The 24,320-nt window shown below is 37.6% G+C and overlaps 1 protein-coding gene across 2 annotated transcripts in view; it reads left to right on the forward strand.

The window, feature by feature from the left end:
* Window positions 1-23,683, forward strand: part of lin7a (lin-7 homolog A (C. elegans)) — a 37,301-nt gene extending 13,618 nt beyond the window's left edge. The window contains exons 2-6 of one of the 2 annotated variants that reach the window (XM_077234145.1): window positions 3,174-3,292; window positions 11,272-11,343; window positions 16,745-16,954; window positions 18,962-19,177; window positions 21,751-23,683. In XM_077234145.1, coding sequence (XP_077090260.1) covers window positions 3,174-3,292; window positions 11,272-11,343; window positions 16,745-16,954; window positions 18,962-19,177 — 617 coding nt within the window. In that variant the 3' untranslated portion in view covers window positions 21,751-23,683. Of the gene's footprint in view, window positions 1-3,173; window positions 3,293-11,271; window positions 11,344-16,744; window positions 16,955-18,961; window positions 19,178-19,813; window positions 19,873-21,750 lie in introns of those variants that run through there. The other variant, XM_077234146.1, reaches the window with a different exon arrangement.
* The last annotated feature ends 637 nt before the right edge of the window (window positions 23,684-24,320 follow it).

Raw genomic sequence — 24,320 nt, forward strand, 5'->3', positions numbered from 1 at the left:
CTGCAACAGACCGCAGTTTATGCCCTCATGTCAATTTTTCACCAAAACGCATCAGTCATAAATTTTTACTGACGTGTTATAACAACAGAGAGATTAATGACATGCTGATATTCTTCTGAGGCAGAGCCAAGTGGGACATGCCAGGACACTACTCAGTTATGGATCTAGCTGTCAGTTTTTGATGGAATCTAAGCTGCTTTAATAACAGAAGAGCTTTAATTTGAATCTATTGTTTCATCAGAAAAGCTTTCAAATTCAGTGCAATGTGACATATTCATGAAAATAGTACCAAAAACCACCCATTTGGGGTTTGAAGATTAGAGCAAAAGGTCGTAAGTCTCCTCTCAATGTGACTGACAGAACGGACTGCAAGAGATTTTGCTCAGATTGTTGCATCTGTTGTGGTCCCATGAGCCCACAGGCCATTATAGCTTTTGTGTCTGCTCTACTAGTCTCACTGGGTTCAGTATTATTAGTTCCTGTCGGGGTCTGGCCTATTTTGCTTTGCTGTCTGTGTCTGGACAAAGTTATTATCTAATGTAGGCTAATATGGGACAGAAAGACCCTCGTTTTTATGAATTTGTGACAAAATTTAGGAGGATTTTTCTCATTTTTCACCCCCAACAGTTGCACATTACATAAAATGGGAGTCATTTTTCACGGCCCGAAGATGAACGAGCACAATTAGCTTGCCTTGAAACAAAAACAAATCACGCGAGTCGTACTGAGCACTTAATGTGACCAGAGGCTCAACCACCCATAACGTGATCTTCAGTGATTTGTAAAACTACACTTTTAAACCATAGACCTTCAACAGGGTAAGTGACAGATATTCATCACATAAATACGATTTTATCATAGTCCTCCCAAAAACGGATTATACTTAATAGCAGGAGCATTCAAAGTCAATCTATAAATGTTTTACCAGTAATTATATCTAATTTATTGTCAAAGGCTGTGGATTTTTTACTATGGTGATGCTTGATGTTTTAAAGAGGGATGAGTTTAGTTTAGAGATACAAAGAGAAAGCTTTTCTATGCAGGTAGTCTAAAAGCTGCTGTCAGACCAGCTAGCTAGGACAAATTATTGGCGGATATTTGTCCTATATGCATAGCTGTTTGCATTCATTTATTCCTTTCACCAGGGTGAAAGTTCGGAGGATAAAGGCTCTTGCTTTTACATTCCTTTACTGGAGACGCAAAAGAAATATTGCAAGTCAGTGTGGGCGAAACACTACCTAGCTCGAGTACTACCGTTTAGTTCAAGAGATGCACCTTAAAACGGGGAAGATTTCCGACAAATGCGTCAGTTTACTCATGTTGCCGCGCAAGATTATAAGTTCATTATGACTGCCACTAGGGGGCAAATTTCGACAGTTGTGTCAAAATGTCGTGTGTAGTGGAAAGGCGTTGAGCTTCAGCAGTTAGCCTGTTCTGGTAGAGTGTGTAGTGCTGTAACTACACAGTAACTACACCATATTGGGGGTTGTTCTCAAAAAACTTGTTTTGCAATGCATTTCACTGCATTTCAATTTCATTGTATTTCTATGTAAGCATGCACTAGAAATACTCATTTGGCCGTTGCGTTCACGTCTTTCATTTTTTTTGCAGCTCCTCATGCATCATGTTCTAAAAATTTGGCTGCTCAAGTTAAAAGTTCAACTTTTAAAAATTGTGTCTCATGACCTTGTGTTTTTTTTCCATTGCATTGCCCTGCGTTTTGCATTTTTGCAAGGCAAGTTTTATATAAACAGCATCTTACTCCACTGACTCCAAGTTCCTTTACTAATTGCTAATAAATGTAGCTTGCCTCTAAGTAAATAGTTTAATAGTATACTGAATGTCTTTTTGTCTGAAAATATTGCTATTACCACCGTTTTATGCAAACCTTTAGGAGGGTTAGCTACTTGGCTAAAGCAAACTTTTTGTCACTTTGGAGCCCCCTACAGTTAAGTGAGTGGAATTCACTATCATAAATAAACCTCTGAAGTAATTGGAAGATAGCTGGTACATTTGTTGTTCGCAAGCTAAATGATTTCAAAAGCCAAGAAGAACCATGTCAGTCTTGTGAGCAATGTTCCAACCATAACAAAAAGCATAACAGGATTGGGAGACACTATAACAAAGACAGTGTAAACAATTTGTAGTCCTGCATTAGTTTGTTCAATTACACAATGTCATATAATTGTGTCAACATTCTCTATGTTCTCTTGGATTCTGCCATAATGTCCTTTCTTACATTATAATACTCCTTCACTAAAGCTATGTTGGTGTGACATATTGTGCGATGTACTGCTGTAAAGCAATCCGACCCTTTTGCAAAACTGTGTAACCGCCCACCAAACTTACATACTCCCAGAACAGACCATTTTTTATGGATTTGCATGGGAAACAAACAGAAGCCATTCGCCTTTATTATATGTCAGTGTACCATTAGAATGATTTTAAAACTTATATTTCAAGGTAAAAAACGTACACACTGTTGCTTTAAAGGGATGGTTCACCCAAAAATAAAAATGTACTCACTATCATGCCACACTATTATTTCCTATACAGAATGCAAAAGAAGATATTTAAAGAAGTGTTTTTGTTGATATTATAAAAGTCATCTAAAGGAACTACTTCAAAATTACTATAACACTAAGCATCTCGCTCATGGGTCTGTATTTTCAGAGTTTAAAACCTTCAAGCATACTTCTTTTCTAAATATCAGTAAAACTGTGCAGATTCGTAAAATAATTACGTTTTTGTGTTGAGATCGGATTAGCCAATCGAGCAACTGCCATTGAGATGAATGAGAATAGTTAAGGATATCTTATTGATGTTGATTACCCAGAGAGTGAAAGCTGTGCCAAAGACCCATATGTATTTGTTGAAACAAGCCATGACTGACCCCAGCGAAGTGTGCTCTGTAGGTCTGCTGAATATAGCACGGGCACAGCAGAGTGATGCGTCTTTTGCTTCATGTAAAGAGAGCACTGATTGCTTTCAGTCGCCCCTCTGGCCGTCAGCGAGTCTATTTCCATTATCCCAGCAATCGATTCGCTGCAGCTCCACCATCTCTCTGCCCTTTACCTCAAACTTTACCATCTCTCTCTCTCTCTCTCTCTCTGAATCACAGACCCTCTGTTACTCAAACACATCTGTGTTTTCTTTCTCTCTTTCCATCTCAGATGTCACCAGGGCAATTGAGCTGCTGGAAAAATTACAGGAGTCAGGTGACGTCCCAGGTCACAAGCTGCAGTCCCTGAAGAAGGTTCTACAGAGCGAGTTCTGCACGGCCATCAGAGAGGTGAGACCTAAATTAAGCATTGCTGTCACCTCCAGAGTTTAGCACCGTATTCTACGGGTGACACAGTTAAGATATTTTCATAATTATATTCCAGTGGCAGTTCATCCAAAAATGAAATTTACATATTCTAGTGTATATTCAGTATATTTCAGTTCTTTGACAGAGGAAAATGTGTCTGAGACACCATGATAATGTTGAGGAGGACCCCGATTATGAAGCATCCTCCTCAGATGAGCATGAGACTCCTAGTGTTGACTCTCCTGTCGTCTCTCAACCACAAGCAGACACTTTACCTTCCAAAAATGGAACGTTTTTAAGGTCCTGCTTCCCACTTGAACAACAGGGTACATCTGTGGGCAAAAGTTTTTGGCAGTGACATAAATGTTGTGTTTTGCAAAATTTGTTGCTTCAGTATTGTTATGATGTCGATTCACATTTTTCTAGATTATTGTGCTAAGTGATCAGATGCATTTTACATATTTGCAAAAAACTTTACTGTCCAATACACTTTATCACAAAACCCCAAAGTTCACTGTTTTTGGCCATTTTACTTATCATATCATCAGCACAAGATTAATAAAAGAAGGGAAGAAGTGCTTCCAATCATTGTGTTCTTATAGCAACAGTTACCTCCAAAGAAAGATGTTTAGCCATCATCTTTGCATCCAAATGGCCTCACACGTAAGGAAATAGCTGCAAAGAATTTTGCACATGAAAGAACCATTTACCAGATCATCAAGAACTTCGAGAGGGGTTTAGCTGCAGTGAAGAAGGCTTTAGGACGTCCCAGAGGATCCATCAAGTGCCAGGACCTTCTCCTCCTGAGGAATCAGCTACAGAATCGTGACACCACCAGTGAAGAGCTGCTCAATATTGGCAGCAGGTGATTTCGAGTGCATCTGCACACATAGCAAGGCCAAGACTTTTGGACAACAACCTGGTATCAAGAAGGGCAGCAAAGAAGCCACTTCTCTCCAAGTAAAAACTCTATGGACCAGGATGGACTGAAATTCTGCAGGAAGTACAAGAATTAGACAGCAGAAGACTGGTGCAAGGTTATTTTTTTCTGATGAAGCATCCTTCTGACTGTTTGGGACATCTGGAAAATCGATTGTCCAGAGAAGAGAAGGAAAGAAGGTGAACGCTACCATGAGTCCTGTGTAGGGCCAACAGTGAGGCATCCTGAGAACATCCATGGGAGTGTCAAATTGACCCCAAACATATCCTTGATAACAGAATCTCTATAATATAATAATATAAAACCATTAAAACACCTTATATATATATATATATATATATATATATATATATATATATATATATATATATATATATATTTATTTATTTATTTCAATTGTATGTTAATCAGTACGATTTTATGGGGATTTGCTAATTTGTCCATCATGCAATTGGTATTCTGGATGTACAGTATATGCGGTGGGGGTTGGTGGTGTTTTATTTAAAGGGCTATTTAAGTAGTCAACAAAGAAACATAAAGTACCTGACTCAAACCTTTGAAAAAAAAAATCATATTCTGGGGGTTTAAATTGGAGAAAATGTTTTGGTAAATTTGTGGGTAACAGGCTAATATTAAGAAAGATGAATAAATACTATAAAAATGAATAAATACCAAATGTATTGCTCATTGTTAATGTTATTACATTAACTAATGTTAACCAAAGAGAACTTATTCTAAAGTGTTACCACTAAAACTATTAAAAATTAATTTTATTGATTGAAATAAAGCTGAATTAAAGAAAAACTGAAAAGTTCAATTGTTAAAGCTAAATAGAAGTATTTAAAACTAATAAACTAATATTAACTGAAAATGGATAGAGGCTGTGGTAGATATACCGAGGATCATCAATTATGGGATGGAATCTCAGCATCATCCGAGGTTGACGTTAGTGACAGATGTGCGTTGAGGGTGCGATGACAGGAGTGTGTCTGTCAGGCAGAGATAGTGGCGACTGGAGCCTGTTTTACTCTGCTTCTCCTGTGAACTTGCAGAAATGCAATTATTCAGAGTATGAGGTTGACCTGGGCCACTGCGGTTTTAAGTAATGCACCAGGGCAACATCCTAACCACTTTAAGATCTCCGTTGTCCATTTTCATGCTCAAACACTGGAACCGCACTAGCAAACAACTAAAAACCAATCTCACAGACAGACACATTTTTGTACTTTTGCCTGAGCGTATGAACAGTGTTAACCCAGTGGAATTGCCTTAGGGGTGTGTGTGTGTGCTGCACAACACATGAGCAAGAAAAGAAGCCTATTATGCTAATTCAATTGTTTATTTAATTAATTATTACAAGGATGATTATATGCTGCCTTTTAGTATGACACCACAGCTGCGCTTTCTGTCAGTAGTGGGCAGAGTATGTATAATCTTGTGCTTGTTTATTTTTAAATAGTATGGGAGGATCGTGACCAGCTATATGAAAAAACAGTGGGGAAAAATACTCACAAAACAAATATTTAGACATCAATTATTATATTTTCTCAATTCACTTGACATTGACATTAGTGGCAAAAAGTTGTCAATACTTACTGGCATGGAAGTGCATTTTGCATTTTTATTTTATTACTGGCTTGTTCACAAACAAAAAACAATGAAGTTAACAATAATGATAACTATATTAGCGTCAACACTAAGGGACAATATTGTTCTGTTTATTATAAGCACGCACTACAGTTATGTCTTCTGCTTTAAACGCTCAAGCACTTTAAAGTCATGTGGATTCTGATTGGCTGATTAGCTGTTATGTTGATCACAATCCTACAATCCCTTAGTTCCCTCAATTCATCATTTGGCGTCATCAACCTTTATGTGTAAAGCTGTTTATTGTTCCTAATGTAATTTAAATTCTCTTTATCTGTCATTCTGTGTCATGCATCTCTGTTTTGGATTATGAACTACACTGCCCCTTGACAGAACACCGAACCCAAGAAAGAATTTAGACCCCAGAAAACAAAGGTTAATTATGAACTTACCTGCAGTACCTGCTCGATCAGGGGGGTCGCTCCCTCAAGGATCACACAAGGGACTTCCTAGATCTTGTGTGTCACCCACAATCCCAATGAGAATATGTGGAGTGGCTACCGGTTAGGTGTAAGTTCCCCTTCATCGTCTGCCTCATGCCAGCCCCAGCCAGACTGACGTTTGTCCTAGAGCCAGAGCCCACTAAGGAGTCTTCCCAGTCGTCAGCTCTGCCTTGGTCTGTGGATCCCTCAGCTCCACCTCAAGCCTCCGAGCCCCGGACTCCAACTTGGACTGCCATCCCTCAGGCACCACCTCCCAAATCCCTCTGGCTCCATCCTGGTCAATCGTCACTCTAGCTGTGCCTCAGACTTCAGAGTCTCCAGCAATGCCTCGACTCTCTAGCCTGCTGGGCTCCTCCTTCCCTCTGGTTTCACCATTGTTGTCAGTTTCACCAACTCCGCCCCGGTCTGCCAAGCCCATGTCTCCACCTTGGTCCTCCAGGCCTTCACAGTCACCCTGGGTCTCCGTCTCCTCGGCTCCTCCTGGGTCTCCACTTTGCACGTCTCCACCTCACTTAGTCGGACTCCTGGTTCCATCTTTGCTCCTTCATCGGGTCCACCGCGGGCTTTCATCCTGGCTTGACTCGGGGTCATCGTCTGGCTATTCCCATCTCCGCACTGGCTCTACCCACTATTGTCTCCATGTTGGTGTTCCCTTTTCTGCCTCAGAAGTGCGAAGTCTGAAACCTTGTGAAAAACACTCAACCGTGAAGAAGAAAAAACTGTGTGAAACCAGATTGGACATTTTTGTGGGTAATATGGCTCAGATGGTCCATAAACGGTTTGCTGGTATACAGTCTGTAGCTGAAATTAATGTGGCTATAACTATGCATGAGGAAATGTGCCAAAACCGGGCTTGGAACATCTATAGAGAAGTGCTTCAGATTGGATATGAGATTTAGTTTATAGGTTGCTACACATCAGATGACACAACAGATGAATTGTTAAGTAGAGTATCATTTTGTAGCAAAATTTCTCATCAATCAAAAAGAACAGTCCATTAATGTAATAATACTTTTGGTAGGACATCAATTCACACTACCAGGATCCATCAGGCCAAGTTTCACCGAGCTGTGCATGGATGCCCTATGAGCTCATTTCATGGCCCGGCAATTGTGCAAGGTATCATATGGTGCAATCTGTCTCTTACATTCCCATAATGAGGGTGTGAAAGGACACAGTGTCGATTCAATTTACAGTGCCAACAGCAAACCTCTGCATTGCAGGGACAATGTCAATATGACAAAATGTGCCGTGAAAATGTCCTCAACCAATAACATCTAAAGAAGGAAAAAATTAGATGCCACAAACTCCAAGATCAAGACTATCAGATACTATGGTGCTTCATGACAAGAGGTCTCACTCTGGCCTATTCAGATGAGTCATCAAGCTCACTTAGCCATGTGAAATGATTGCCAAAACGAGGACAACAGTGGCCAGAACATACCCACTCAAAATAATTTATTCTTCATCTCTCATGTCTCCTCAAAAAAAGAAGAAATTTTGCATATTGAGAGGAAGTTTCGCTTTACACAAACAGGATCTACAGTATGTTGCTGATTGTCAGTAAAATATTTTACACTCAAAAATGTTTACAGTAAAGCATTTACAAAAGAAGTCTAATTTTAGATTTTGTCCTGATTTCTAGTCTAGTATATGATCTACTGCATACTTTTTAAATGTCAGAAAAACAAATGGACTGGCCTACAATGACCTCTTTCAGAAATTATGGAATGCTTTTATGTTGTGAAAATCATTTCCCACAGTCTGTCAGAGCATCACCACCGCAAACGTGTATGATTTCAAATGCAACTCTCAGAGGGATATGACAACAGGGCCATTATCAACAGAGAGCTTAGTCCATCAATGCCTACGCCGCTGCTACAGGGTCAGAGATGTCAGTCTCTCTCTTTATTAATTGTGTGTGTTTATGGGGAATAGGCTCTTTGTGCTTGGTGGAATGGTTTGCAAATGAGAAGCATTGCTGTGAATCAGGCTTCACTGAATTGCCTGACTGACTGTGAGCAGTGTGAGAAGATGTAAGAGAGAGGAGGGAGAACAAGGTTTCAAATGAGAACAACTGAAATCATATTTCTCTTTATAGACAGGGCACCATGGTTACACAAAGTGCCTCACTGCGGCCTGTGGGTGGGTTTTTCCATCGGACAGAGTAGTGAAAAAGCAGAGTGATACACCTGTATCTGTGTGTCGATCTCACTGGAGGTAAAACAGATCAAAGCCAACCGAACACAACAGAGGAAACAGAGTGATCCCTCGAGACATGGGAGACAGGAAGACAGAGAAGCAAGGGCATGATTGTAGGTAGACATAGGAAAACTGAAAGAATGACACTAACATTTCACCTCAAAACCAAAATCAATAAATAAGAGAAATTCTATTTTGTGTAAAGAAATGTACACCTGTTTTTAGGACCATCACGTTTTTTTCATTGTAACATTTTATTGACAATTAAGAACAGTTTCAGACAAATCCTGATTACCATAATGTGGTAATGAAAATCATCAACATGTTTTTTTATTATATTATTTTATTGATATTACTGAAACCAAGGAATAATCACCAAAGTGGAATTTGATAACAGTGGTTAAATAGAGCCCTATTACGCTTGCTGACTGCCTTATAAATCACATTACCAAACACAAATAAATTGTCTTCCAATAAAATTATGAATAAAAAAAAATAGTTCCCAAGGTATGTTTTCTCAATCTCAGATCACAAATAGGCTAGATGTTGACAAGCAACAATCGGCAAGATTGCAGGATCAAAGACAGTATAAAAAAAAAAATATATATATATATATGTTTTTTAAGAGTTGCCTTTGTTTTATAGATTTAATTTGATTGCTTATTAGTTATAGTTCAAAACCAAAATAAATCTGATTTGCACATCTACCACTATCTGTTTTTGTATACAGCATATGAATTGCACCCTGAAAAAGCTTGACCTTTAAATATATTCATGCATTTTCAAGATGCAATTAAAAAACACAGAATCCTCCACCCATGGGAACACACATCTATGCATGTACAGCTCCTGAAAGGTTTACTTAGGTCTTTAATCTATTGATTTGTTCCATCTGGTTGCATTGATCCCTCACAGATCCAATTGAAGTTCCGTCAATAAAGGTTAATTGATTGAAGTTTCACTTAATTGTCATTGAACTAAACTTAAGCAGCTAAAAATTAAGTAACTATGGATGATTAAGATAAACATTTTTATTAGATGATCATATATTATGCCACAGTTGGTTGTTCCATGATGAAGAAAGTCACTCAGGTTCAGAATGACATGAGAGTGATTTAATGTTGTCCGCATTTTTTTTGGGAGGGGGGGGGGGGGGGCTTTTACTTTAACAGGGCAAGACTTTATTGCACTTGGAGCAAAACCTCAAGAGGCTTCTCAAACATGCTGTATTTTTAAAAAAACGGCAAGTGAGACATAAAATAACTGCGACAAATATATAAGGTGTACAATATGCTGTAGTAGAATGTGCTGTGTTCAAATAACAGCTTTCGGAGTTGAGCCTATTTCACATGTAGGATGTCACCTCTCCTTAGTAACATACTCTATTTTGTAATTGTAGACACTTAGCAACCTCTTTCATTTCTTTTCAAGCCGTTTCTAAAGGCCATCCAATAGTTCCTGCCTGTTGAGAATGTTTAGAGTGAGTGGTTTAAAGTCACAGAGTAACAGGCATAGAAAGAGACGTTTTACTGTAAATGTATTTTATCACACTAATCTCTCAGTAGGAGGTTAGTAAAACAGCTAAAGATTCTGCCCAAGGTGCTGGAGGACAGATTAAAGAGAAACTTGTTATTTAGGAGAGACAGAGAGAGAGGGAGACAGCTTCCTGTAGCACCAGCTGCGTTTCAGAAGCGCTGGTTAATGAGATAAATAAATTTGAAGGTTCTTCAAATCCTCAAAGGACCTCAAGCTAATAGTCTCATCCCTGAGTGGTGTGAAAGCAGATAAGGGCTCTGTACATGCACCTGTTTGTGAAAATATAGAATCGGTGATGGAAGCCGTTGCGTGTGTGCAGTGTGTACTTTAGAAATGAAACATTAGAGTCTATGGAACTGGATTAAGCTCTCTTTGCTCTTTAAACCAAACTATAAAAGCATGATAAAGGTGTGCAGAAACTGAAAGAAGCATAAATCTAAGAATTATTCACAACAAAATGTCAAACTAACTTTTTTTGGTCATGTAGGCTGAGTTCTCATTTGCTGCCGCAGAATTTGAACACCACAGTGCAGCCACAGGTGCTCCTTCTTGAATTTTTTATTCACATTTCAGAAACAAATTAGCGCAAGTACATACACACAAGAAAATGCTTAGCCAGTGCATCGCAAGATGCAGTCCTGTCAAACATACTTGGACACTCTTGCGGTGCGGTCACATTTACCTTTATACAGCGAAATTCAGTTATCTCAATAGGAAACCATGTGATTGGGAATTTTGCTTTAAGGATACTTTGAAGAATTTACCCATGCGGATTCCACATTGGATTCAAGTTTGTTTCACATGCAAATTCGCCACATTTGACAATTCTTCTTGGTTTGGAAGTTACCTCTTAAATAGTGGTGCTTCATGCACCACTATACTATTGACATTGGACCTACTTTGCCCACAGAATTTAACCAAAGATTTTCTAATTTGACCACAAACCAGATCTTATCATTCAGGTAGATATCTATAAACAGATCGACAGTTTAACTAACTTTAACTCGCTAAGCAAAAATCTTTTCAAACTGTTTCTTTGCCATGACAGTAGGCTGCAACTAAAGAAGTAATATGATAAGAAGTAACATTGTATTGTTTCAGAATGCCTTATTGCTATTTAACCATGTTTTATGTAATTTTGATAACTGTAGAGGAACTGAAACTAAAGTCTCTTTTTCCGTTTATTTTAATAGGTCTATCAGTATATGCACGAAACGATAACAGTGAATGGATGTCCGGAGTATCAAGCACGTGCCACAGCTAAGGTACGTCTGAGTTTATTTATTTACACATCACCTACCCTGTGTTTCTGTATTACGCATACAGCATAATTACATCTGCTAAACTAATAACAGCCCTCCCCTGACATCCATAAAAAATCCATGAACTAAGAACATTTTCAAATGTTTCTCCGCAAACTGTCTTGATTTGATAAACAATCAGCAATTAGCCAGACCTGCATGCAAACACTTGCCAGTTGCTCTTCAGACACTGTCACTGAAAGCATTCATTCAAATTCATACGGTGTAAAGAGTGCTATCTTGTGAAAAAGAGAGGAAACATACAAAAGAAGGGAATTAGAATTGCTGAGTACTGGATGAGCAGAAGTGCCTTGCTGAATCTTTAGAGGGAGAATTTCAGCCACACCGCAATACTGTTTCTTTAGGGATGGGTCACAATCCCCACGGTAGATTTTTAAGCAGTGTTTAAGCAGATTTTGTAATTTTACCCTATCTATCAGTCACTGCGGTGTGCCAGATGTCTCAGATTGACCTTTTACTGTTCCATTCATGCTACGGAATAAAAGAATCCTGACTCTGATTGGCCAAACCAACTCACCAACTGGATGATAATGAAAATATGTACTTATGCACATCCCTACATCGCATACAGGGATATACACCAATCGGCCAAATGCTAGAGCCCTTCCCGTTAAAGGCCACTCTGCCGTCCAGAGAGTTCCGCCCACTATTTCTCTCTGCATGGATACACAGACCAGCAGACTTGTGCACAGTTACACTAGACACAAAGAGCCAAGCGATGAATGGCAAGCGAGACAGAAAACACAAAGCACGCTTGGATTCTACAAAGGATGCTGAGCAGTACCCTGCGATACCTATTTTGAATAGCTCAATAGGCTGCTCTTGTGGGTGTTGTTGTAATTGTTTTTTGATCCCAATTAGGCTTGCGTTCAGAGTAATAGTCTATTAATTATGCAAATCTGAGTAAAAACAGAAGACTTAGTTATTGAGGTAGTTCTTTGCATTTCAACATCTGAAATGTTAAAACGTCTACAGAGATGCACTAATTAATGCATTTTAAAGGGGTCATATTCGAGAAAATCGAATTTTACTTGACCTTTGCTATTACATGATGCAAATGAAAGACTTTGATGTACTATGAAAACTGACAGTTCCTCTTCCTCAAAAACTTCCTCAAAAGACCATTGTTGAACATGGCCACCCACATTTACTCACTAAGGATGCCACAAAGTCACAATTTATTAATAAGGAGGAAGTAGGATAGATACTATTCATAATGCCAGGAGAAGACGCTTTTATTCCAGTTATATTCAAGGTATATAACTAAGAGTAATGTGCCCTTCAAGTAGGGTTGCAAATATCGTAATTAAAAGTTCCGAGCACATGAATGGCCGAAAAAGTTGTATTTAAAATTGGGAAGCTCGGAATTCTAGATGAGTTGCCGAGTTTTGATGTAGGAAGGGGCGTTTCAATTTGAAACATTGAGGAAATAATGGTCTATAATATAGATAATCTATCTAAAATATAGAGATCAGTGAGTGGAAAGCAGGTCTGTAGTGCATTATAATGAGATTTGGCAAGTCATTTTAATTTTACATGCTGTAATTCAATCATTTTAGAGGTGGGATGTACAAAACAACTTATAGACAACATGTGTGAAGTTAATAACTTAAATTTCACAAACTATATCTTGTATAAATACATACATACATCCTTACATACATGTAATAATATGTAACATGAATCATTTTCATCATTTTGAATTCAGATGCATGCATTTGTGTTTATTTTTCACAATATAATTATTTTGTTCTGTTTAGTGTACTTCAACATTATGCTTAAGTCTTAAAAGCATGACATTTCATAATAAAAGGTACAAGGTACAAGTTTTCCAGGTGCTTTTAAGGGCAGCATAATAATAATAATAATAATAAAACGGTGTGTTGTTTCTGGCTGCAAATGAGGCTCTGCTTAACATTTGTAGAGTGAGTGACTAAAGATTATTTTTAAAAAGTGAAAGTGATGATGTTACTGCTTAATTGAACAATTTCATTAAGAAAATGGCGGATGCTTTACAGTCATACTTTGTTCCAGCCCACTTAAGGATATCATCTACTCGCTTTTTGAGCATATTTGACTGAAAATCACACTGGGAATCACCCAATCGTGACTTTTTTTGCAGTAAGTGCAAAACAATCTTGACTAACATTATAAGTGAGCCTCAGGGGAAAAATTAAATAAAAAACAAATTGATGACCTTAATATTTAATTAGATCCATATCCTGAAGGACACGTTTCAGAGGTCACGTATATTGTGGTATTATGGTGTTATGATCTAAAATGACTTTCCTGTGCCTAATCTGTTGATTGGTTGGCAATTCATGCACAGTAAACACTTTCAGAATTTTTATGAATTAATGTCCTTGTCATTGATTTATAGGCATAATAAATTTTTAATGGCACTTGCAAACATTTAGACACTGTTGTAGTTATTGTCAGTGACATTTAGGCTTTCGTTTCAACATAATGAAAACAAAGCAATAACTTTAACCGATAGTGTGACTCATTTGAGTGGTGTTGTAATAACATGGAGCTATACTATAGCAATGGCACGTATACAGAAAACAGCAGCACTTACCGTAATTAGTATGCTCAGTGAGCAGGTCTCGCAAGATGAGAAGAATTAGCATATCAATTAAAATTCGAATGCAGGATGTAAATTACAAAAGTCTTAGAGTGCCTCAAAGCACCTCACTTGGTCACTTTGAAAAGTTACTACAGGTTTTGAAAAGCATATTGGACTCGAATCACTAGCGAAAGGGCAATTAGCATGTGTGAGCAGCTTACATCTGCATGCCGTTGGGGCAGATTTCAATCGATGGCACATAAATAGGATGAAGAACAGCTCTAAAAGCCCCAGTTATCCTTTGGGATCCCCTGCAGCAATTGTCAATGAGCTCCAGTCGGCTACTCCGGGATGCATTTTTTTTTTATCCATACGCCAAGTGCATTCTGAGTGCATTGCTGATGTAAATGTTAAAAGCCAATATTCATTACCAATGGAGATTCTTTGTCAAGTGTGTGTAATTATTTAAGATGTTTATTAAGATGTATGTGGGTTTATTATAAACAGCCACTTCTTTAAACTCATGTGAAGTTTATTTAAATAGGGTTTTAATAATACATCAAGGTTGTATCAGTAAGTAATTAATTAAAACACATATCTGTGATGCGCGCAAGCACAGATGACTTTTATGTAATGCTCACATCTAGAAAACACACACTCCCAGCTCTGTAATAAACACAGAGATGTTAGTTCCGTCCAAATCGGTACATGAAATCACAGATGTCGGGTGATAAGAATTGTACATCAAACATCGTTTAGAAATCTAGTCACGTCTAAATAGGGCTTATTGACTTCAAACCTGGTGACGTCTTAGCATGCTATATTTTAAGAGCTATTTACTTTAAGAGATATTTTGGAGCTTATCTTTTAAGATGTTTTTTTTTCTTTGTCCTTTTTGGGTATTGACAGCTGTTTTAACTATGAACTATTGATAGAGTTGCTGAAGATTCTTCTAAACTTAAATAAATAAATAAATAGATAGATAAAACCAGGCAAATTTGGGTGTGTAATAAAGAATCTTCTTTTAAAACGGCAACCTGACGATTGACTTTTCGACAAAGCAAATGAAAGAGTCTAGGCTTTAAAGATGTTCGTTATATATCGACTTTTTCCCTCAGAGAGGATGTAGCTGTGAAGGTCGAGGAACTGGGAATAGGGTGTCTTGCATGCAGAGCACTTTCAAACAGCATTTTTTTTTAGCCTGACACGAGACAGGGAAGGTGCTGTTCTTTCAGTTTCAGAGATCAGAAAATGGCTTGGTTTGCCATTTGGGAATCTGGCGCCTTGAAAAGTCTCTGAAAATCCTTGGTGTTTTTTCTCACTGTTACCCGTGTATGAATGCCTTAATAATGAGCAAGGCCCCACATTGCAGCACCTTCGGCTACAGTGTGGCTCAGCGGGAAGTACTTTTGTCTTCCCTCACATTCTCAGTCTTCTGGAGGTTGCGCCTGGCTAACAAGCTCTGCATTCTCAGGAATTCAGATGACAATGCAGGCAGCTGTGCAGGTTAGAGGATGCAGTTTATCTTCCTGCTGAATTCACAGCACAAATAGAACATGTTGAGATATTCTTACAAGCTGTGAAAAAACTTTCAGAGATGCATTACATGACTAGAAGTGTGTAAACATCCGGACACTTTCCCTTTGCTGATATATCAGCTTTCACAAAGGATAGACTTGGACTCGACCACAGTCAATCTTAAGGTCTTTGTAAAGCCAATGTGGAGATGTTTAATTTGGCTTTTAAGAGCGTAGTATCGGAATCTTGGTGAGAATATTGGGTTTAGAGGTTACTGGTCCTTGAATATGCCACCTTAAAGTGTTTTAAAAGAGGTCTCATGCTAGTCAGCTATACAGATCATGAATAAGAGCCATATAACACACTAGAATTGCTGTCTTGAATGCAAAGGAGATTCCTTATTAGCATCATCAACTGTTTTTTTAAGAGCAGGTTGGCATATTTTGGCCAAAATAATGTTCTACATAAGATACAGTATAATGTACAACTGATCACAAAACAATCCATGTTGAAATGTGCATCGATAGCTATGTTTCCATCCATTTGTAATATCGCATAAAACATTTGCGAATGAAGCACCGTTTCCATCCAATGTGTCGAAGAAAACAAAATTAAGCTTCCTGATAAACTGGCACTAAATATCACTAAGAAAAGTAGAAGCCATATATGTAATTTTAGTATATAATAAATTGCTTGCACCTAAGAGCGCGCAGATGAAACGCAATAAACACAGTCATGTTATCTTGCTTTTTGAGGCGGATACCTGGGTCGTGTAAGACAGTTCTGGAAGGGAATTATACTAAACCCCTTTGACGACAGACTTTGCTCAGGCATTTCAGAATGACCAAAACAGCTTTTCAGAAGCTGTGCAACGAGATCGGTCCTCTGATTAGTCCAGTTATGCCAGTTAGGGGGGGAGGGGGGGGGGGGGGGGTTAGTGTTGGCAGAGTGCTCTCTGGTGACCGTGGCTTTGCTGTTCGGTCCACATGCCAGTCTTGATAGGGGATGATCTGGGGCTCAGTTCTCTCTCCATGATCCTCTTGCCCAGACATAATGTCCCAAAAACACTCAGCAGCTCACAAGCACATATGATTTTATAGCCAAGGATTTAGCCACAAGCAAGAGATGTACCAGGAATTCCATTAGGCCTCTGGTGATCATATTATCTTGTAAATCAGGCTTGGTGATATATTGGTCTATCTATATTTCTCAGTCACATTTCACATTCACTGACACTTTGAACTCTTTGGTTCCCACCAGGCAACAGTGGCGGCATTCGCAGCCAGTGAGGGTCATTCCCACCCGAGGGTGGTGGAGCTGCCCAAGACGGACGAGGGACTTGGCTTCAATGTGATGGGTGGAAAAGAGCAGAACTCACCGATCTACATCTCACGCATCATCCCTGGGGGCGTGGCTGAGAGGCATGGCGGTCTTAAGAGAGGAGACCAACTCTTGTCCGTCAATGGAATGGTGAGTTCCAAAGGATGTTCCTGTTATACATAACCTTTTGTATTCTGTTACTCTATAAAAATGAATATGCATGTGTGTAATTTAAGGACATACCTATTTCTATTTTTTTTAAAGATATACAAGACTTTAAAAGCTGAGGCACTTTACTAATTATGTTTTGGTTATTCACACAATGGCAAGAAAATTATCGGTATGCATAATGATGGAACCAAACAAAATGGAAATAAAGAGCAAAAGACATAAGGGTATTACCTCAAAAATCATTATAGGAGTTTTAACCACTTTTTATTAATATACCTATATCACTATATTATAATTTCTATTATTGTATAAAATAAGATGGAAAGTTTAAGACAAATCAGCTAATACCACGAAACATCACATAATTTATCAGTGCAGTGCATTGCTGATACTTACTGTTTTCACATTGAAAAGAATTTCACTTCTTTGAGGATGATGTCATCACTTTGTTAGTTGAATTGATATTTTTAATATGCAGGGTGGAAACCCTATAAAAAAATCAAGTTAGAATATGGGGAAATTACAAAAACGGGAACATATCCTTAACCTTAAATAGTAAAACTATTTAAAATTCACTTCTTTGTTTACTTAGTGAGATTTATATATTTTATCCAATATATTTAGACATGCATGATGGGGACATGAAATGTTACTGCATAGTAAGAATGACCTGTCAGCATTTAGATCAATTATCCTTAAATGCACAAAGGAAGCATTTAACAAAATCAAGGAGTTTTTACTTTATTTTTATTTTTACAGGTGAAGTAGGGAAAACAACTTAATTGTTTGTGCAACAAAAATAATTTACATTTTCTTATGAGATGTTTTTTTTTTTTTTTTGCTGTGTAGATCTGTCAAATAAGATGCCATCATGCTGGAGGTCCAACTGGCTTTTTAATTGATACAAATCAGTTTGGGCTGAAGTGAGATTATTACAGCAGAAAGATTTTTACATTGATCTCAGTGTATCCATTTTCAAATCAATTTTTGCAGCTGTTATTATCTCAGACCCATTAGACACTGAAATGTTCTAATATTTCATTCTACTAAGGCTAAGCTTGACATTTTAAAGTGCTAAATCTGGACAAGAAATTCCCACATTTGGAAATCCCTTCCACTTCATCTCAAAAACATGGATTCTTTCCCTCTTTTCAAAACTGGACTAAAAACCTTTCTGTTTAAACAAGCCTATTCGTTGTAGCACCCATTCATCTGCAATTTTACTAGATCTTAAATTGATTTTAATCAAATTTTGGTATACCTTTGTTATTTGTTTATTGTATTAATTTTCATGTATGCCTGTACGGTGACCTTGAGTGTCAGAGAGGCGCCTTTTTAAATAAAATGTATTATTATTATTATTAGAAAGCTTACAGCAGACTGTATGTAAAACTGAAAAGGACACATTTTAAACTGTAATTTTTAAGATGTGTCAGACTGTTACTGAAGCCAGATGAGAATGAATCTTTGAATAAATCCGAATTAACCTTTCCGTAAAAAAAATCTGTCTGCTGCAGGGAAGCCTTTTGAATCCAGTTTCTTTGCTCTTCTCCGCCGACATTCCAGATTGTCACAATTTTATTACATAATTTAAATTTTTAGAAACTAATATCTAATGCATCGAAAATGACGGAGGATCCATTTGATTTCATTTGCGTCAAAGACTGTAAAGGAAGGCATTTTGGGACAGCATTTGAGAAGCAATTTCTCATTAAACCAAATATGTTACGGTTCCTGAGCTAATAGGAAGTTAATGGGTCTTTTGTGCCAAAATGTAATTGAATGTTCATCACCGTGGAGCATTTTCTAGTGCAGTTTTGAGCTGACAAAAAACTATGAGTTTGGATAAAAATAAAGTTCCAGGAGCCATGAACAAACCATTGGACGAGCAAAGAGATACGACGCGCTTGCAATTCGTTCCTTTGATTTAGATGAAATGAACAACAGTTTGCTCTGACAAACTGACTGCTGAATTATTTTCCTCAGAGCGTCGAGGGTGAACACCACGAGAAGGCTGTGGAGTTACTGAAAGCAGCGAAGGACAGTGTCAAACTGGTGGTGCGTTACACCCCTAAAGTCCTGGAGGAGATGGAGGCGAGGTTCGAGAAGCTCCGTACCGCCCGCAGACGCCAGCAGCAGCAGCTGCTCATGCAGCAACAGCAACAGCAAAACCTGGCCGCCCAGCAGAACCACATGTCGTAGGTGAGGCTTTTCATTGCTTTAAGGGTAACAGGACCTCAACAGGGCGGCACACAGAGAGGTAGCTGCCCCACTAACCCTTGAGGCCTGTGCCTGTCACCAGTGGAACGTTGTTCTGAAAACAGACAGCTATTATGTCTGAAACTCAGCTGTTATGTCATAATGTGAGATAATGAATCAATTGAAGAAGCTGGCGAGGAGTGCTGATGACATCACAGGTTGAGCTCAATAAAAAGGATTTGCTTATCAGGCAGTTGTCCGGACATTGAAGGATCACACTTAAGGGACTTTCAAGGGAAAATTAAGAACTATTTAAATGAGAAATCAATCGTTTTTTATTACTGCACCTAAAGGGGCCTTTTAAGTCTGTAAATTGCACTGATAGAACCATTTGTTTTAGTAATGATTTAAGTTAAAAGGATAGTTCACCTAAAAATGAAAATGTTGTCATCATTTAGGCTACTCGCCCTCATATAATTCCAAATGTGTATTACTTTCTTTCTTCTGTTGAACACAAAAGAAGATATACTAAAAAAAGTCTCAGTAGTACTTTTTAGTCCTATACATTATACTGTCAATGGGGTCTAGTGGGGTTTGGACCATAGCATTCCTCAAAATATCTTTTTTTGTGTTCCACAGAAGAAAGTCATCAGGTTTGGAACAACATTACGTGGGATAAATGATCACAGAATTTTTTTTATATTCAGTATATATATATATATATATATATATATATATATATATATATATATATATATATATATATATACAGGCTTTTCTATTTGGTGCTAATTGATATGTCATTGTCAGAATAATTTATAAGTAACTTTACATCACATATTCACTTCTGAAACAGTGCCTCCCTCCTATATTAAAAAAAGAAAGTATGTCATCCTTTATCACTTCCAATATCACTGTTCTGAAATAACAGCTCTCTTATTATCTCGAGACGTCTTTCTTTTTTGCAAATGCAATACAATAGGAGAGAATTCTATTAGTCAGTCTTTTCCAGACAAACCAAAGCACATCTCCTTGTATTAATGATACTCGTCCCATCTCTCGCCTCATTGCCTCCTCACACCATAGTTAGCTCTAAGCAGCAGTATACTTGGCAGCATTGTAACCTCGCTTTAGAAACCATCCAAGCCTAAAATGAAGCTAGCAGTGCCGACTCAAAAGCATGTCCGTGTGGATACACTTCTCACAGAGGCACTGGCCACTGTACATTTATCACCAGAGGCCTAATGGAATTCCTGGTACATCTCTTGCTTGTGGCTAAATCCTTGGCTATAAAATCATATGTGCTTGTGAGCTGCTGAGTGTTTTTGGGACATTATGTCTGGGCAAGAGGATCATGGTGAGAGAACTGAGCCCCAGATCATCCCCTATCAAGACTGGCTTGTGGACCGAACAGCAAAGCCACGGTCACCAGAGAGCACTCTGCCAACACTAAACCACACCACACACACACATACACACACATCTGAAAAACAAATAAGATCAGTTTAAGATCTATTGTAGATTGGGGGAAGGGGGGAGGCACAAAATATCTTGAATTTATCAGTTATAAATCATTTAACAATTAAAAGTTAAATCATCAGAAATATTTTATATATATATATATATATATATATATATATATATGAATGAAACATCTGGGAACATTACGTGAACTGCTGAGCTCTCTAAAAAAAAATTTTTACGCAACAAACTCCAATTGCAGACAAGTGAATGTCTAACGTCTAAAAAAAAACTTGTGTTTTTGTTATTTCAGCAGTACAAGAGGACATATCTTAGCTTATCGGGAGATTCAGGGGACTGCATGTATTGACTTTTAACAATGGGGGACCGTGGAGTTACATGGGTTGAGAACCTAGTCTAAAATAAGCTCATATCCAATAGAAACAATCCAAAACAGGTTTTCTAGCTTAAAAAAGAGGGCTGATATCTGAAAAGATTTTTGAAAAACAACTATAAAGCATATCGGTAAAAATAATATGAGATGTGCCAAACAGTATGTGACCTTTATGTAACCTGCCAACAAATACAAATCGAAATTTATCAGCAGAAAATGTAAATTTTTCCAAGGCTTTTCATAATGTATACTGGAAATGACTTGTCTGCAAAGGAAGCATGCGATGCCACCTTTCCCCCAAAACAAGGCATCTCATAAATAATATAAATTTTGGAACGGCCAAAAATGTCAGAAGCACACCGTCTAGACAGCCTAGTGCACTAGATTTTGGTATAAAATCTAGTGATATTTGGTGTAGTACTTACGTCCATACCCAGTCTCACGTCTTGAGTCAAAGTCCAAAACCAAGTTTTCAAAATCTTGTCATAGACTCTGGAGAATTTGTTCTTGGTCTCGGCCTTGGCCTTGACTGAGACTCAACCCTCTTCGTCTCTGTCTTGACTTGGACTCAAATTAGCTGGTCTCGACTGCAACACTGGTACTTCCCATAGAGGACACATGGAACTAAAGGTTCAAGCCCGGCCTGCCAAAAATATCAGGAAAGGTTTTGAAAGTCCCTTTAAACTTGTCTCTCAGCTTTTGTCCTTTTTGTTTTTCACAGGCTGTTCCAAAAGAAGAAAAAGTAGAGGACACTGGGTGAGACTTAATCTCACAGATGTGATGTAAAGGAGGTCCGAGAGATCTCGGAAGAGGACCCTTACTGTTTTCCAGTGAAGACTATCCTCTTTCAGTCAACTACCTACAACTCAAAAAGGTTGAAAACTCCATGATCTGTGTTCCAAATTGGTGCTTGGAAAAATTTGGCATGATGTCAAAGAGAAAGGCTAGCACTGAGTACATTATTTTACTCTTACTTGTTCATATTTCAGTTGTCTGGAACCAATCGCAAAGTTGTGACCCTCTTAAAAAGTCCCTATTGTAGTTTTGTGATAATGTGATAAACCGTTCAGCAATTTGTTTTTATTTTCATTATGTTTTTGTTGCCACAGCGGTTCTTTTGGTGCTGGTGTCTCTGTGAAAAGAAAGCGCTTTTTATGTCAGTGGTCCGTAATTGGTTAGCACTGAGGTATTTTATACCATATTGTAGCAAGGAATATTTTGTAAAGAAAGTAGATTTAGCAATAACACTTGTTTTGTCGCATTCTACTGTCAAAGTATAGAAGATTCATCTTACATGGGTAAAGTTAATATAAAACTGTATCTTATGCACCATGTGACATAAGTCAGACTAAACCATAAAAACCATTTGCACAGAATTTTCTAATGAGATTCCTGTATCACTATGCCATTGATAGAGATTAGTAGAGAAATTTGGCATATTGTATGGCGGGCATATTTAAAGGAAAAGTGTGTAATTTTTGCTAAATGATCCCACGTTAATATACAAATTTAACCATATGTAAAAAGTGTAAACACTGCACTAATACACTGGTATTAGAACATTGCATAAACTATTTGTTTGTGCATCCAACCAATAGCATGATTTTAGGGATGGACTTCATGTTTGGAAACCAATGGCATAAGGGGGGTGTTCTGGAAACCTGTTTGAAAGTAGACCTTATTTTCGCAATTTTGTGGTGCGGAAATTACACACTTGACCTTTAACAGGTCCTGCATGCATAAAAGCTGTACAGTTTTGATGCGGTTTTATGGTTGTGATGTTACTAGCCCTGAATTTAAAATCTAATTCAGAAATATTCTATTTAAGTTCAGACATAGTTCATATTATGAAATGATTTACTTTGAAGACAAACAGAATGTCAAACACAGATACATGATATCTACAAATGGAGGTAAATTATAACAGTATTTTGTTATGTTAAAGTTCTATTTTCAAGTTTATTATCTTATCTATATTAAAGATTGTTTTGTGGTGTTCAGTAATTTCAAATAACCGACCACCTCATTCACTAGAAATATTTTAACATTGTCCTGTTTTGACAATCAATCTAAAAAGCAAGAGTTATTCAACTGCATTCTGTTTTATTTTCTAAGACATTTTATTGCATTTTTATTTCACAACTTCTTTCCCTCAACTCAAGCCGTCAAAAGCTGGCAAAATGTCTATCCATTGCAGCACTGTAGTCGTACTGTTAGTTAAGTCTTATAGAAGCAAAACTGTAAATCAGCAAGTAGTTGATGACCACCAGTAATCAAAGGTAAAATTGTATCTGTGTTATTGTAATTTGGTTTGATGGTTTTCCTGACGTAGGACTTTGGTAGATACTTAAATTAGTTCCTTTGTTGGTTGGTTTTTGAGTAATCTCAGACTGTGGGTAACATGTAAATGTGTCATCCTAATAGACAAAAATCACGCCAAGTTGATTTGTTCCTTGTTTGTCAATCAATTCATTTTAATGGATTATCTTCCCTTTTATATGTTTACTTACAGACTTTCTTATTAATGACTTGCATTTTTGAGGCTAGACAAGCTGATCTTATTATACAGTGAAAAAAATACCAAGTGATATGCAATTGTTATACATATTATATTTGTATAAATAAATATATGTGCGTGTGTGCAAAGCTTCAAATCTTTGTTTCTTAACTACCTATAAACCATCCTGAACACCCTAGCGAACGTATAGAAACACGCTAACAACCACATAGAACACTTAAGCAACCGTATATTGCAACATCCTGGTGACCAATCAACACAGTTCAATAAACAAAAAGCTAATAGCCTATCGTGTAATTATATTTTAGACACAAACTGTCAGTCTCTTTTTAGTTTGCCATCTAAAACAATTGCAAACCACAGCAGAATCTGTTGCGTGGTGTTAGTGCTGTGTCGTTCTTGAATTAATCTGCATTTAAATGAATAATTTGAAAGAATGATTCAATGACCCAATCACTTTCTTCATGCAAAGAAGACTTTGAGTTAAGTCTTCTTCAGAAAATGTTAAAAGTTTTATACATAAGCCGGTGCAAAAGTGTGAAAAGACAGGAAAATGTTTGTATCCAAAGACACAACCAGATGAAATGTTGAACAGAGGTTGAAGTCAAAGGCTTGTGCAGTGAAATTCTTTTACACTCATCAGGCATCCAGTGGACTGATAAATAGCCCAACTGCCCTTGTCACATTGCAAAAGATGAACCTGACAGTGAAAGACTAATGCAGAAATTCGCTGGTTCAATAGAATGGATTATGCATTTAACAGTACTGCATTT

Source organism: Siphateles boraxobius, unplaced genomic scaffold (assembly GCF_051911475.1).
Source record: "Siphateles boraxobius isolate OS27281-9 unplaced genomic scaffold, OSU_SipBor_1 19, whole genome shotgun sequence".
NCBI lineage: Eukaryota > Metazoa > Chordata > Actinopteri > Cypriniformes > Leuciscidae > Siphateles > Siphateles boraxobius.